General features: G+C 35.9%; 1 protein-coding gene across 1 annotated transcript in view; it reads right to left on the reverse strand.

Annotated features, from left to right (window-relative positions):
* PIAS1 (protein inhibitor of activated STAT, 1) overlaps positions 1-16,936 on the reverse strand; it is a 127,542-nt gene that overhangs the window by 9,253 nt on the left and 101,353 nt on the right. The window contains exons 8-10 of the mRNA XM_006888361.1: positions 12,289-12,362; positions 6,353-6,513; positions 2,939-3,069 (exon numbers count right to left, since the gene is read on the reverse strand). Of these exons, the coding sequence (XP_006888423.1) occupies positions 2,939-3,069; positions 6,353-6,513; positions 12,289-12,362 (366 nt within the window). The remainder of the gene's footprint in view (positions 1-2,938; positions 3,070-6,352; positions 6,514-12,288; positions 12,363-16,936) is intronic.

Below are 16,936 nucleotides of genomic sequence, written 5' to 3' on the forward strand. Positions count from 1 at the left end.
GCCAGAGAATTAAAAACAAAACACAAACCATCCATCTAAAATAGGCTCTGCTCAGCTAAGCTTAAAAGTACTATTCTAAGGGGAGCTCTGGTGGCCTAGTGGCAAGAAGCTGTACTGCAATCCCAAAGGTACACGGTTCAAATCCACCAGATGCTCTGCTGGAGAAGAAAGGATAATTTCCTCCTGTACCAGTCAGATCTGATTTGACGGTACATGCACAAAAAATAATAAAATAAAATTAAAAAAAAAGTACTATTCTAAAACAACTATTAGATATTATCTCACTCCAGTAAGAATAGCAAAATTTAACCAAGCAGCAAACAGCAAATGCTGGCCAGGTTGTGGAGAAACTAGAACTGTTATTCACTGTTGGTGGGAGTGTAAAACGGTGCAACCGTTATGGAAGGCGGTATGGCACATTCTCAAAAAGTTGCAAATAGAAATACCATTTGACTCAGCAATTCCATTACTGGGAATATACCCTAAAGAAACCATAACTGCCACCCAGGCAGATATATGCACACCCATGTTTACTGCGGCTTTGTTCACAATAGCAAAGAGCTGGAAACAACCTAAGCACCCATCAACAAATGAATGGATAGAGAAGCTGTGGTATATTCACACAATGGAATACTACTCTGCATTGAAAAACAAGAAACTCATTAATTATTAGACAAAATGAGTGACCCAGGAGGACATTATGCTGAGTGAAAATATCTCAGTCACAAAAGGACAGGTGCTGCTACTGTAGAATGAGACTGAAATCAGGGTTGGGGTGAGACTGAGAAAAATTGGATAAATTATGGATACTGCATTGAAACAGATGAGGGAGAGAACTGTTTGAAAGCGATATATGATTAGGTATTATGGTTATGATGAGAGTTCAGAATGAAGGTTGCATAGTGGAGTGTACTTGGGGGAAGTGGTGGGGGAGATATATACCAATGAAGAAATTTTACTTTTCAAAGAGAAGAGCAAACTGGGGGGGAGAGGTGGGTAGGGAGAAAAATGCAACAATGAATGTATGCAAATCCAAAATCTCTGTAAACCTTCATTAAAATTTAAAAGAAAAATAAAAGTTTAAAAAAGTACTATTCTACTATGAAACACAATGTGGGCAGAGGAATGCATCAAGTACAATGTATATAAATGAAACCATGAATATGCAATTTTGTATGCAAACCATAAAAATAAATAATAATTAAATAAATGCACCACCACTAACAAAACCAAACCACTATTAGCTATTGGTTGTTAAAAGTATTTCTTAATTAGCATTTTTATCATTCATATACACTGTGTTTTACGCATGTATGTTGTATTCCATACAATTCTTCATTTACATTATACTTTGTTATTTATATTATGGATATTTTGGTTTTTTGATCCCTTAAAACCATCCCACCAACAACTACTTTCTTGAAACTGTGTAAGCCAGCTACTTCATGCCTCCTGTCCTAATATCCTCCTTTTAGACAGCCAATTTCTGATTTGCCCATAACTATCAAACCAGTACTCTGAAGAAACAAGCACATCCCTTTTGCTGAAGGATTCACTGGTTCAACTTGGAAACTTTGAGTATTTGTATCCACAACCATCGTCCAATCCAAAGCAAAGCCTCAGGTTGTGGCAATCAATTCTCGTTCACAGAAGGGATCATATTCTCTTCATCCAGCTGGGTTCTGGTCAACTCACCCCCAGACATCTGTGGCTAGGTTTAAAAAGGGCAAGAGCTGCAAGCTCCACACTTCACCCTGAATTCCAGACCTCTTGGTTTTCTCCCTCAGCCCTAGGGCCCACATGGGGCCAAGCTGAGTCACTAGGACAGGGGTCCTCAAGACTCCCTGCTTTTCAAGCCAACAATCCTCTGCTCATCCATGCACCTGTGAATGTCTTGGAGGTGGGGTATGATAGGTGCCAACTTTACCCTCCCTCAGAAGCCCAAGGGCTTGTTCCAGTTATAAATCCACTGAAATGCACACTTCCCGAAGAGTACTAGGTGAGACTCAGTCTTTCCCCTTGACCATGCTCCAGCCCCCACTACCAGATTCTACTTCTAACAAACCTATCTCCAGAGTAGATCTTCACTTTCTGTACTCCAAATTCAGATTCTACTTCTAACAAACCTATCTCCAGAGTAGATCTTCACTTTCTGTACTCCAAATTAATAACTGGTGGAATTAAGCTTCCAAAATCTACAACACCCAACGTTCATTTATATAATACATTTTTTTTACCTCCAAATTTTTCTTAACACACTGCACTTTATCCATGTACACTGAACCACACACAATCCTTCATACACACTGTACTTTATACAATTAACTATCACCTATCCATGTCTTTTATCATACTGTCTCTAGACTCCACTATTCTGTCTCCCACTTCAACCACCATCTCAGTGATCATCTCTCTCCTTCCCCCTTTTCCACCCCTTCCTCTTTTATGACAAAATGAAAATGTTAAATCTCTTGTTCAGAAAAAGTTTCAGAGCACACACTGTATCTTACATATATTTATTTGGACAATTACTTGACATACTTAAGAAACATTATGGCAACACTTCTAAAAGGACTTAACATCCTTTCTGGGAAAACACACAAAAAGCTAGAGGAAAAACACAAAAGGAAAAGGAATATTCACTACTTGCTAGCAACTCTGTTAAAAATTTAAGAGGATATCATTTCAAAAGCATGACATTACAAATGATTTATTATTCTACTTTGAAATCTTCTATTAGAACATTTTTAAAGCTGGCAAAATAAAAAGTTAAAAGGAAATCTACTACTTCTTATTTAATCAATAATTTAATAAGGGTCACTTGAGGCATGTATAAATTGCCCAAAGTTTAAAAAAAATTAAGCATCTTCATATTGAAAATAAAGATTTGACAACATCAGGGAAATTGTATCATCCTTTCTGGAAAACTAACACTCACCATCAACTCCATTATAAGAAGCAGAAACTTCCTGGACTTCCTTTTTTGATCTCATAGGTGCCCAAGAGCCATCTTCCTTAAACTGAATCTCATCACAGTCTGTACAGTATTTTAAGATTTCCATAAATAATCTAGAAAAAAAAATTTTGTTTTGAATATAACATTTTAAGTGAAAATAACTAGAATTTCTGTTCCTATTTTTGGTTAACAATGCAAATGGTTTGGGGTTTGTTTTTGGTTCCCTCCCCGCCAAAAAGGTAGGATAAAAATTAACATCTTATTTTAAAAATTGAAGGAATATAAAAACAACTATGAGATACCATCTCACTCCAGTCAGAATAGCAAAATTTAACAGAACAACAAGCAACAAATGCTGGCGAGGTTGTGGAGAAACTGGAACCCTTATTCACTGTTGGTGGGAGTGTAAAATGATGCAACCACTATAGAAGGCTGTATGGTGCTTTCTCAAAAAGTTGCAAATAGAGATACCATTTGACCCATTAATTCCATTACTGGAAATACACCCCAAAGAGACCATAACTGACATCCAAGCAGATATATGCATATCCACGTTTATTGCAGCTTTGTTCACAATAGCAAGGAGCTGGAAATAACCTAAGTGCCCATCAACAAATGAATGGATAGAAAAGCTGTGGTATATTCACACAATGGATTAATACGCTGCATTGAAAAACAAGGAACTCATGCAGTATTATTCAAAATGAGTGACCCTGGAGGACATTATGCTGAGTGAAGTATCTTAGTCACAAAAGGACAAATACTGCATAGTGCCGCCGTTGTAAAACAGGACTGACCTTGGGGTTGGGGGGAGACTGAAATAGATGGGTTCAAGGTATACTGCGTTGAAACAGATGAGGGAGAAAACTGTTTAAGAGGGATATGTGACTAGGTATTTTTGTCATGACAGGAGTCCAGAGTGAAGGCTGTATAGTGGAGTGGACCTGGGGGCAGGGATTGTAAAACAATGAAAGAATTTTCTTTTACTTTTCAAAGAGGGTAGTGTACTAGGGAGGAGGGTTGGAAGGGGAGAAAAGTGCAACAATGAATGAATGGAAACCCAAAGTCTCTGTAAATTTTCATTGAAATTAATAATAAATTTTAAAAAAAGGAAATGAAAAAAATTGAAGGAATATATAGAAAAATGCTAGTGTTAAATGTCCATGGATTTATGCTGACATCAAGTTTTTAATAGTGTATAAACACAGTTATGTTAAACCAAAGTCCAGAAAAATCACACAACCATTATTTCTCCTGTAACCGGTTGCTGTTGATAGCAAATTGTGGCAAGCATATGCATGCAGAGTAGAACTGCTTGACAGGGTGTTAAGATTGTCCTTTCAGAACCCGATCACCTGGTCTGTCTATTCTTGGTGTCTCAGAGGGAGTATGAACAGCCAAACTTTTGTTTGTTGTTGTTGTGTGACATCAAGTCAGAACCAACCCTGGCTGCCTCTCCAGCAGGCTTTCAGAGACAGTAAGTCACACAGGAGAAGAGTGTCCATCTTTCTCCCATGAAGCATCTGGCAGATACGAACTGTACACCTCTGCACTGGCAGCACATATTTGTATCAGCTAGGGACCAATTTTTCTTTCACAAGCATACCTTTTACAACAACATTAACAACAACAAAATATCTCTGAGATGAGGTGGATCAAAAGTTAATAAAAGAACTGATAATATATTACCATTCAGTTCAGATTTCTTTTTTATCACAGTCATCAAGGAAAAATAAAAACATAAACCACTTAAGTTTTAGGTTTTCTTTTTAAGTACAGTCTACAATCATTTAAAAGTTGTGGATTATGCTTACATTGCTAAATATTGTGTTATGCCGTATTTTTAGACTAACATCTTTTCTCTGATTCTACAATCATACTGCCTTCAAAATTCTCTCAGAGAATGTAGAAAATATTAGTCTTCCTCTCAACAATGTTATCTTTGTTCAGTGGCAAAAAGAAGGCTAGAAAAAAGGAGAAAGTTAAGATGTACATTCCATGATGTCTGATAGTGTAGAAAAACATGGGAGTATGAAAAATTCAAGTGAATATTGTGCTGTTGTAGATCACCAAGAAAGACAAAGTCAAGTATTTCAGAGGGGAGGGAAAAGTAAGCTGATGTTCACTTTTCTTGTGGTGCCTACAGAGTAAAGTAGAAAAGATATGATGGATTGCATCTAAAGTGCAATCTAATCTCAAGAGCTAGGCTTCTATTAAAGAAGCCCCATTTTCGATGAGCTTAAATTAGTTATAGCTTCATCAATCTTCTTTTTTCAACATAATCTGTATGTCTAAGGACAGATGGATTAATCTTAGAAAAGAAGTCCTGTCTTGTTTTTAAGTAGTTCTAACTTTGTTGTTGTTTTGTGCCACTTAGTTGACTAAACTCACAGTGACCCTAGGCACATTAGCTCTGAATCCTCCTATCTCCTAAGCCAATCTCACTGTTGCTGACACACCCACCCTCACTACCTGAGTTACCGTGTCAATCCATCTCATCTAGAGTCTTCATCTCTTGTGCTGTCCGTCCACCCAACCACGCATGACATCTTTCTCCAAAGACTGGTCTCTCCTGGCTACATGCTCAAAGTATGTGACAAAGAGTCTCAAAATCCTTGCCTAAAAGGTGCAGCTTGATTTTACTCTTTCTAGGGCAGACCTGTTAATTCTTTTGGCAGTCCATGGTATGTTCAATACTTTTCTCCAGCACCACAACTCAAAGGCATTAATAATTCTTCTGTCTTCCTAAGTCACTATCCAGCTCTTTGCTGTATAGCAAGTAATTGTGAAGACCATAGCCTAGCCTGGATCAGGCACACCTTACTTAGTCTCTAGACTAACATACTGCTCTCCAGCACTCTGGAGAGGTCCTCGACAGTAGATTTTCCTAATGAAACTAGTCTTTTGATTTTCTGCCTCCTGGTGCCAAGAGTGTTGATTGTGGAACCAAGCAAGCAGAAACTGTTATCAATCTCAATCTCTTCTCCATCTATCATGATCTACTAATTGGCCCAGTGGTGAGAATTTTCATTTTCGTGATGTTGAGCTTCTATCTAACTGCTGCTTTAAATGTCAGAAGGTACTAACAGTTAAGTATTCATCTCTCAAACAAGGGATAAATAGGGCGAAAAAAGGGAGGGTAAATCACAATATTCTTTAAATCTCAAAATACTAATTTCTCTAATGATGAAAATATGAAAAAGATGTAACTTAAAAAAACATTAACTGCTCCCTCACCCCCAAATCTAAGTGTTAATAATAGAGATAACATAACTGCAACTACTTTATTATATTTAGAAATCCAATAAATTCCTTATTACATTTAAAAAAAAATAATAGAGATAACAGATGGTTCTTTCAAGGAACTAGGAAATACTCTGCTTTAAAGAGACATACCCATCAATAATTAGATGTTCATATGGAGCCTTCTTATCACAGACAGGGCAAACCCAAGTTGGTTTTTTCTCATTCATCTGAATATAAAGAGTTGCATCAAAACACTGCAGATGAGAACATGTAAGGGCCCGACATGGAATCGTCAGTCGCATTTTACCAAGCTTGAAAAGAAAAAAGGAAAAGTTACTATTAGACAATTATCATTATAAAAATTTAAACTGGTCAAAACTTCCTGAAACACAATGTATATATGCTCTGATAGAAAACATACTATGTTTACTCTGCCTCAGTGTGAGGGAACACATTTTCTATGAAACACACTGATAGGCTATAAAAGGCTATTTCTTTGGATACTAAACTGGAGACACTACATCAAAATTATTTCTTGCAATCCAGTCCACAGAATGGCACTTTGGCATTAAGTTCATGAGCTCCCTGAAATGCTATGACAAAGTTCCTGTGTGCCTTTGCTATCTTTCGCAATTTCAAAGGCAGCCTGGCAAACAACCCTGGAACACTAGCACCTTTATCTAGTGGTAGAACTTTCTCTTCTTGCTTGAGCTGATACAGGTTTTCTTATTGTTGTTACTGTGTGCTATCAAACTGATTGGGACTCCTGGTGACCCTACATGACAAAGTAGAACTCCCTCTAACAGTTATCTAGGTTAAAATCTTTACGCAACCAGGTTGTCAGATCTTTTCTCCTGTGGAGCTTCTAGTAGGTTTGAACCACTGGTCTTTTGGTTAGTATCCACTGGGCCATCAGGGCCCCTCTAAATGATGTACAGTGTTGCTTTGAGTCACAGCTCTGCTACCTTTAACCCATTAAAGGAAATAAACTTAACGGAAGCAGACTTACAAAGGGAGCTGCCACAGTAACACACCCTTGGTCCCAGAGGACCACCATGGGGACTGCACAGCCTTGTAACAATGATATTATATGTGAAACATCAGGGAAAGATATTGCACATCTTTGCGACTTTTAAAAAGAGAAATGCTCAAAAAGAATGTGAAGTAAATGAAGACAAAAAAAGGAAAAATATCGTGGCCTAGCAGAATTTCAGGGAAATGTGCAATTTCCTAGTCTACTGAGGAAATTAACTGTCATTCGGAGTCTTAAATTATTGTTCTGGTAGCAGTGATTTGCGGTGCCTATAGGAAAGGCACTTAACTTTTCCGGCCTTCTTTTTCTAATCTCTAAAGTAACACTGTTTCCTCCCCTTTAGATCATCCGGATGTAGGAATAAAGAAAAGGTCTTACAAAGGGTTATATAAGCACTTAGATTGAGGGGAGTAATGCCAGTTTACAGTATGAGAAGTATGGACAAAAGGGACCTTCCAGAGAGACGAAAAACTCCTTTCTCTGTGCTCTCACCTCTACCCCCAGCAAAGGAGAGCATCTCATGACATTATTTATGAGTGCATACACTAGAAATGTTTCAAATTCATTTCCTTGTTCTCAGCACTCAGAAGTGTATCTCCCATATCACAAAAAGATAGCCCAGTGTACCAAAGAGATTTCAGTTACGCATGTGGAATGGCCTTTTAGAAAGCGCCAATGACAGAGCGTGTGTGGGTCATTTACACAAAGCACTTTATAACGTAATCAAACTGGAATTCTGGAGTGAAGGCTACCCACTGCTGGCAAGTTAATTCCAACTCATAGCAGAGCCTACAAGGCAGAATGTAACTGCTACAGGGCTTCGTAGGTTGTAAATCTTTATGGAGCCGGGTGGCCTCTTCTTTCTCCTTTGGAACAGCTAGTAGGTTCAAATCAGTGACCTTCTGTTTAGCAGCTAAGAGCTTACTGTGCCCCAGTATTTTTTAGACTAGCTAGATTTAAATTTAGGTCCTACTACTTACTAGGAAGATCTGACGGCCTAGTGTGTAAGGAGTGGCAATGCTAACCCAAAGATATATTCTTCGAATCCACCAGCTGCATCTTGGGAGAAAGATAAGCAATCTCTTTCCACGTGATTTATAGCTTTTGAAAATTCACTAGTCAGCTATGAGTCAGTTCTGACTCAACAGTACGTAACAACTACTACTTACTGTGTAAATCCTAAATGTGGTTTTTGAATACAGATAAAACATTTATATTTACATCATAGTTTGGTAGGGATTATTCACACATACAATTTTATAGGAATCTCTGGTTGCATAATCTGAAAGGTTGTCTCTCTCTGGCAGTTCAAATCAACCAAGGGCTTTGTGAGAGAAAGATGGACACTCTCATTTATGTGAGTGACAGCTTTGGTAATAACCCTGTAGATGGTCAGTTATGAGTTGGTTCTGACTTGATGGTAATGAGTGTAGTAGGAGGGAAAGAAATGTTTATGGTATAGGACATGTTTGACATTGTTTGTCATCTAATTAAAGTTTTTTAAACTAATTAAAGTTTTAAGAAATATCTGCTTTAAATCACTTTGTAAACTAGGAAAAAACTATTCAAATCTCTACCCAGTCATTCTTCTATGTTCACATAGTCTGCAACAGCCTCATTACTTCCTAACACACTTCTGTTTAATTTTTAGAATTTACAAGTAAAAAACTCTCTTCCCATCTCTGTAAAAGATATTTCCCTGGGTACTATGAGTCAACAAATGCTTTTAATCTAGAAACACTTTTTAAACAATAATCTGGTTGGTGGCACAAAATTTTTATATTTTTTAAATCAGACTTTGACTCATCTGTAAAGGGCAAATTCCTACTTGGTAAGTATTTTTTGCTACTGCCCTAATATTCAATAGAGAAAAAATAGAATAAAAATGCTAGGCGAATAAGGTTAACAGTATACAAGGTCCATGTACTCCAGAACTAGTAGGCTATTTATAGTTTATGAGGACAAAGGATAAGAAAAAAGATATGAAATAAAGATTGTGTCAGTATCCAACCCATAGGGTATGGAATTTACACTGAAAAACAATTATTCCCCAAAATGCCTTCATTTCACATACTTCTGTCCCCATAACCCACAACTATTCTTATCTTTTTGGCAAAAAAGCAAGCCTGTCACGTTTTTAAATAGTAATGAAACACCAATGGCACACACAGACATATACAAACAGATACAAGGAGGCAAAAGTTCTTTTTAAAATGCATTATTCAGCAGGTCTCAAATAAATGCTTCTCTTCAAAGAACCACAAACTAAGTAAATAATTCTCCTTATATGCCTAACTTTAAAAAAAATCATTACATTAAAAACATCTATCCAACAAACGGATATTGATTTTCTAACAGTAAAGAGGTCGAGTTTTGGGTTAGCGATGCCACGTGCTCTGACTGTGCCACTAGAGCTGCAGAGAAGCTGTTTTGAACACCTTCAGTCTTCTAACTTCAAACTTCCCTCACCCCCACTCCTCCACAGAATGTGAGGGGTATCTGCATCACTTCTGAGCACACCCTTTGAAAACAACTCCCAAATGGATCTTCTAATATCACCAACTTTACAATATCGGTTTTGAGCTGTATTTAACTGATGGTGCTGCCAGAGAAGAGGAAATATCCTAGAGATAAGTTTCAATCTTGTTTATATAAAAATAAAACAATAAAGTCAATAAAGCATCTATCTTTCCCTTGTGAAAAGGGGTAATCTAACAAAAATAAATATCCAAAGTGTCCCACCCATATCAGCTCTGCGTCTTTTGCATTTGGGTTTACAGGCTCAGGAGTATCGCACAAATCGAATTCTTGGGTAGTCTTCCAGCTCTAATTTTAATAAATCAAAACTAAAATTTTTCCATCTAATAGCAAAACAACTTTTAATTATTTTTGTTGCCTTTAGCTAATGGTACATAAACAACAGAAATGCATTTATTTTTTTTGTATATCACAAGTACAATTCAAGCGCACAGTCTGACATCTTATTTACATACTTTGAAAGGAACAAATCTCTTTAATTATTCTATAAATTTGATATATGAGGTTCTATTACTAAATTTTAATTTTGAGCGAAAATATACCTAAACTACATAGCCCTACTTCTTCAGAATAACTGTAAAGGGAACACAAAATAACTTCTATGTAGTTTGAAACCAGATTTCCATTTAAAAGAAACTGATTTTACCATGATGAGTAAAAACAGGAGCAAGAAGACATAGGAAGAACATTAAAAGCTGGGTCACCAAATTACGAGGTGTAAAGTATGACTGACATTATTTCAGATAAATTACACATACTAGCACCACTCTGACCACCTTTTAAAATTAGACCACAGAGAAACAAGACTTCCTCCAAATGATTTAAAGGGAAAATTAGGCTTGCGCATTTTTCGAAATCTGTTTCTAAAGTGGATTTCATAACAGAATAGAGTGCCAAGAAACTACGTCACGCACTCATGTACAAGTGCTCAAGTGAGGGGAATGAGTCAGAATTTGGGACAAACAGGGTGGGATAAATACACTATCCAGTTTTGAAAACTCTTCTTCTTTCCACCTTTCACATTCTGATCTGTAAAAACTCACAGGGGGAGTACTGGTGCTGTAGTCCATACTGAGTTTCACTGCTAACCCCAAAGCTGCACAATTCAAGTGGTGTGAATCCACCAGCAGCTACTCAAGAGAAAGATGAGTGATTTCCTCCCATTGTGATTTACAGCTTCAGCACCCGAGGGTTGCTATGAGTTGGAACCTGTTCAACAGCAAGGAATTTGAGGGTCTTTGTTTTCTTATTGTTAGTTTTTCTGAAACTTCGAAAAATTGTATAATCAGTAGGTGTTATCTTAATAATTATTTTGGTAATGGCCAGGAGAGGTATTTGTTTTTAAAAAGCTTTGTAAACTATGTTAGAAATTAAAGAGCTAACAATTTTTCACATTATGCCTAATGTTTTGCAAATTATAAAAAAACCCCTAGTTTGTAGATAAATAATATTGATTTAATGTCTATTTGAATTATTTTTTTATTTCATATTAGTATTTCAGTTTAGATTAACAAGATTTCACTATTGAGAATGTTCAATACCAGGCGTGACCAAACAAGTCCTTTAGGAAACAGGTATGTCCTCTCATTCTTCACATCTACCCCCAGGTAGGTAGAATTAACTTAATTAATTACAGCATAAAAGATAATGAAAATGTTAAAACAATTTACTATTTATTCATCAGCTCTATTATTGGAAGATCTAACATCAAACTAATTAAGATATAAACCTCAAGGAAACATTTTTTTTCAGGCTTTCCCATTGTAGACTTAATCATTTAATAAATCTTTAAGCTTTCTACTTATTTCATAAAGGTGATTGATTGTAACATCATATTTCTGGTTTAATGGTATTTCTGCAGGCAAAAGAAATTAAATTATTCAGACTGATCAGAACAGTATCTTTTTTCTTCTTCTTATTAATTTTAATAAACATTTACAGAGGTTTTGGATTTCCATTCATTCATGCTCCGAACAGTTTCTAATTCAACTCCACTTACAGCTATGGAGTTGGAACAGACTCAGAGATGACCCTTCAATGTGTTTTCAGAGGCTGTAAATCAGAGACTGCCTATCTTTTACTCCAGGAAGCAGCTGGTGGATTCAAACCACATGCCTTTGGGTTATCAGCATAACTCCTTATCCAGTAGGCCACCAGAGCCTACTTTCTAATTATGATATACTTCTTGTTACTCTTGACAAAATGGTTAAATTGAATGCATGTATAATGATGGCCAGATTTTTATTCATAAGAGTATTTTTCTAAAAATATAATAACTTGAAAAAAACAAGCATTCTTTATTTTGAGATTTTACATTTGAATGAGCTAGACATGAGTCATATGTGATATTCAGGTATGTTTTACTAAGGTAGAAAATTTTCATAGCTTTATATGGATTCTAAAAACTATGCCTATATAATAATACTTTCCACTTCCATAAACTATAGAAATAACCTAATAATAAGAGGATATTTATGTCAAACTTCTTGGAAAACAAGTACTGTTTAACACTTACTGGACATAGTAGAGAAACCCTTAGGCTGGTTGTAGCTATTTCACTGTCTGGATCCGCAGTCAATTTCTCTTTAACTGATATTGACAAAAAACAAAGACAGAACAAGTTTATTAATTATGTTTCAGTTGAAGGTTAAATATGACAAGATCTTGATAATTTAGAAGTGTAGTTTTGTCCTCCAATGAGTTTTTTCTCCACAACACAGATCCTGTAGATATATATTATGTTTACATATACATATTTATGAAATAATTCTTATTCAAAGAATCTATTTCTGAATAACCTGAATGTTAAGTTTTAAACTTGATTCTTAAGCTTTCTTGAATTTAGCCTTTAAGCTTTTATTATTTATATATTTGTTTATTAAATTCTGTATAATCTTAAAAATCACTAATGCAACATTTTAAAAATGAGAATGTTAAGATGATACAGTTAAAAAAAGAAAGTGTAAATCTGCTTAATTATTTTCTAATTAACTGAAAAGAAGAACAGAACTAAATTAATGGCCTATAAATACTCTAACAAGCAAAAGGAGGAAAACAATTGTTTATATATGGCCCACAATATTTCCTGTAAATTTTCTATTTCTCAACTATAAAACAAAAAACCCTTAGACTGGTTGTAGCTATTTCACTGTCTGGATCCAGTCAATTTCTCTTTAACTGATATTGACAAAAAACAATATTCTTCTACAGCAAGAATCATAAAATAAGGCCTTTACACTTTACATATTCATTTTAATTCCAGATTATAAGAATAAAAAAATTCAACTGTTTCCTTTAAACCATGTATTTGAGCAAATACATCTAGTAACAAAGCTATCCTAAACAAGCTCTAAGCTTAATTTTATATCCAATTCTTAAACATATTAGTAATTTTATCTTCTAAAGGCTATCTCTTGATTACTTTTCCCTCCAGTTATTTCTGTAATTTCTGAAAATATTTTTGTTTTTTTAATAAAATTTTTTTATGCTGATTTACTTTAAAAAAAAGACTATCTCATTAGTTTCCTTTAGTCTAACATAACAAAACTATTTACACTTCTCAGCTACAAACTTGAAAACCTAAATCAACAGAACAAACATTTATTCCAGTAGGGGGCTCTGATTTCAGCAAAGTGTTACATTTAGGTCTTTTCAGTCACAATTCCATAAGGAGCTGTGCTGATAACCCAAAGGCAGCTCCTGCAATTAGTTCCAATTCATCAGCAGCTTCCAGGGTGAAAGACCGGCAATCTCCTCTCATGTGATTTACAAACTCCAAAAACCTGCTGGAGGGTCAGCTAAGACTTGGTTCAAACTCATCAGCAATGTTGTTATGTGCTGTTGAGCCAACTGCAACTTAAAGGGACTCTATGAACAGCTGATCTGGACTTGCCCTATCTAGTACCATCCTTATCATTTCTGACACACTAGAGCCTCCTTGTTAAAGTTTCATCAATCCATGTTGTTCTGGGCCTTCCTATCTTACACCGACACTTCAAGCATAATGTCCTTCTCCAACGACTGTCTCTCCCAACATGCCCAAAGTATGTGAGAAGGAGCTTCACCATCCTTGCCTCCAAGAAGTGCTGGCTGCACTCTATCCAAGAAATATTTGTTTATTCTTTTGACACACCATAGGATATTCAATATTCTTCTCCAACACAACTCAAAAGTCATCAATTCTCTTTCTATCATCCTTAGTCATTGTCCAACTTTCATATCCATAGTTTGGATCATATATGCACCTTATTCTTCAAACCGACATCATTACTTTTTAGTACAAAGAAGTCCCTGACAATAGACTTTTCCAAGTCAATTTGTCTTTTGATTTCTTGACTTCAGGTACCAACATGAGGACTTCTACCACTAACTTTTACTATTGGAAACTTATTAAACATACAGTCAAGATTCATTTGGGGGAAAAAGGAAGAGAATGGTAACTGGAAATAATGAATATGGTGATGAAAACGAGGCTGGAGATTGAATGATTCAATTTCATACAATCACTGGTTTATTCTCACAAATTGTGACTATACACATACTTGATGGACTACAGAGGAACCAGACTGACTACAGTTATGGAAAGAGTTGTTGGATAAATCCAGTATCAGCAGCCAAAACAGGCCACGTGCTAATTATGGAACAAACTATCAACTACTCATGCGGAAGTTCAAACTGAAATTGAAGAAAAAGAAAATAAATTTACAAGGACCAAAATATGTGCTTGAGTCTATGTCACCTGAAATTAAAAACCATCTCAAAAATAGGTTCAAGGCTTAGACATTAACGATAGACGATGAGCAGATGTCATCCATTAAGAAAGCAAAAGGTCATTACAAAGAAAGGGGAGAAAGACCAAAATGGATGTCAGAAGAGACTTTGAAAGCTGCACTAGAATGTTGAAAAGTCAAAACAAAGGGAAGAAGTGACAAAGAGCTGAACAGAATATTTCAAAGTTCAAGAAGATAAAGCAATAGCAATGAGTTAAGGTGAATATTCCAACTACTCCACAGTAACTATAAGATCTACCTGTGTAAGTGGTTCCAGAGAAGTGACTGTGTACATAGTAAATAATGGAATTTGAGGATTTGTGGCACAGCTAAGTGTGACCAGATAGGTAACATACAGCAGAGAAGAGAAAACTGGTAGAGGAAAGAGTACTGACATAGAAGAGTAACTTCAATTAGATGGCTACTGTGCTGAAAATAATTTACAAAATTCAAGAAGCACATTTTTATTAAATACGGTGACCATATTGATAAAACTTTTAATTTTTTAGATAGTCCCACTCTTGAATCTTCTAGACAACTGTTTCCACTAATTAGTTCTCAAAATAGGTATCAGAATTATCCAGTAATGCTTTATAAATATGTCCAATGAATCAGAATAGAAATCAAGGCCACCAATGGGTGGAGTTTTTTAAAAAGTTTTGGATGCTGTTCTGTTGCTAGAACCTCTACTGCAAATCATCTGATAGCCTGGAGATCATAAATTTTCAAAACCTATAAATTCTATTCTGTGAGTGGAGTGGTGGGAATGAACGTGTTTGAGACAGCGAGGTTGGCACAGGATAGAACGGCATTTAGGGCTCTTGTACATAGGGTTGTTACGAGTTGCAAACGGCTCGACTGCACATAACAATAACAACATATATTCTATAGAATGACTCTCACATTGGAAAAAGCATTAGACCTCTGATTTTTAGTCTGAAAAAGACAGTGAATTACATTGTGTCTATTATGTTAATTAATACCATATATAAGTTATGAAAAGTATGCCTTTCTGCAATTAGACCCAATCTTATTTCTTATAAAGATACTTTTAAAGAATACACAATATTAAAAATAACATATAATAGCCCAACAAAATAAACATGAAAACAGAATCTTAACATGATTACTAACTATACTACATGGCTTCACCAATCACCCAATCAACATTCTCCTACAGCAATGAGAAGAGTAACTGAATTTAGGCTTTAACATTTTGCTTAAATGAAGCAATACCATACACCATCATTTCAGCTTTGTGCGAAACAAAGTTTATGCTTAGTATTTAGAAAAGAATTTAAATAGGACAGGTAGTATGAGCTAGTGGTTAAAAGCACAGGCTCTAAATCTAGAGCCAACTCTATGCAGCTCTTATTCGCTGTGTATGCTTCAGTAACTTAACCTCTCTATGCTTCAGGGGTGTCATTTGGTAAGTAGGACAATAAAACTATGAGATTATTCTTTTTTAGCATTAATATATGCTTAACAGTCTATAAGTGTTAGTTCTTGATACTTAAATTTATGTTCATTTTCTCTTCAGAATAGGAAGAATTTCTGAAATTATCTTAGTATGAGATTATTAATTTCTACTTAAAAGAAGCCTGTTGAGATCTAGAAAAGGTATACTGGTATAGCACTGCTGGTCCAAAATCCATGAGTCTCTGGATGTCTGAATCCACCAGCAGCTCTGAGGGAATAATTCTCCCATGTGGTTTACAGACTCAGAAACCAAATGGAGAACCAGCTAAGAGTTGGTGTCAACTCAACAGGAACTAGTACTGAGATCTAGATTAAATCTTAGTATGAAGAGAAGAAACATATTAACAATTTTGACTTTGCACCTACAGAGGTCTTTTAATTTCTCCCATGTTGCTGAGTTGTGGTACTGAAGAATAGGACCTAGTATCCCAAGAACGGCCAAAAGAACAGGTATGTCTTGAAGTTGTCTGTGCAGCTGGAGTGCTCTGTGGAGGCAAAGATGATTAAGGTCCACCTCGCAGATAGTGGACATATTGACAGCAGAGGCTATTCCTGGGAAAGGGCCAGCATGCTTAGAAAGATGGAGGGAAAGCAAAGAGAAGAAAATCTCAAAGAGATAGACTGACACAATGACTGCATCAAGTGTGTCAAAAGAAGACAAGGATGACACATGATAGGACAGGGTTCAGGTCTGTTGTTCACAGGTTTGCTATTAGTGGTATTGAACTCGACTGGCATTTATTAACAGGCCAGGGGCTGATTGTGGAACAGACCACCAACTACTCATATGCAAGTTCAAGCTGAAAACTGAGGAAAATTAAACCAAATCCACAGGAGCCAAAATATGACTTTGATTTCATTCCACCTGAATTTCAGAATCATCTCAGGAACAGGTTTGAGGCCTTGAACACTAAT

Source organism: Elephantulus edwardii, unplaced genomic scaffold (genome assembly GCF_000299155.1).
Source record: "Elephantulus edwardii isolate Elephantulus edwardi_28Jun2011 unplaced genomic scaffold, EleEdw1.0 scaffold00066, whole genome shotgun sequence".
NCBI classification, from domain to species: Eukaryota; Metazoa; Chordata; class Mammalia; order Macroscelidea; family Macroscelididae; genus Elephantulus; species Elephantulus edwardii.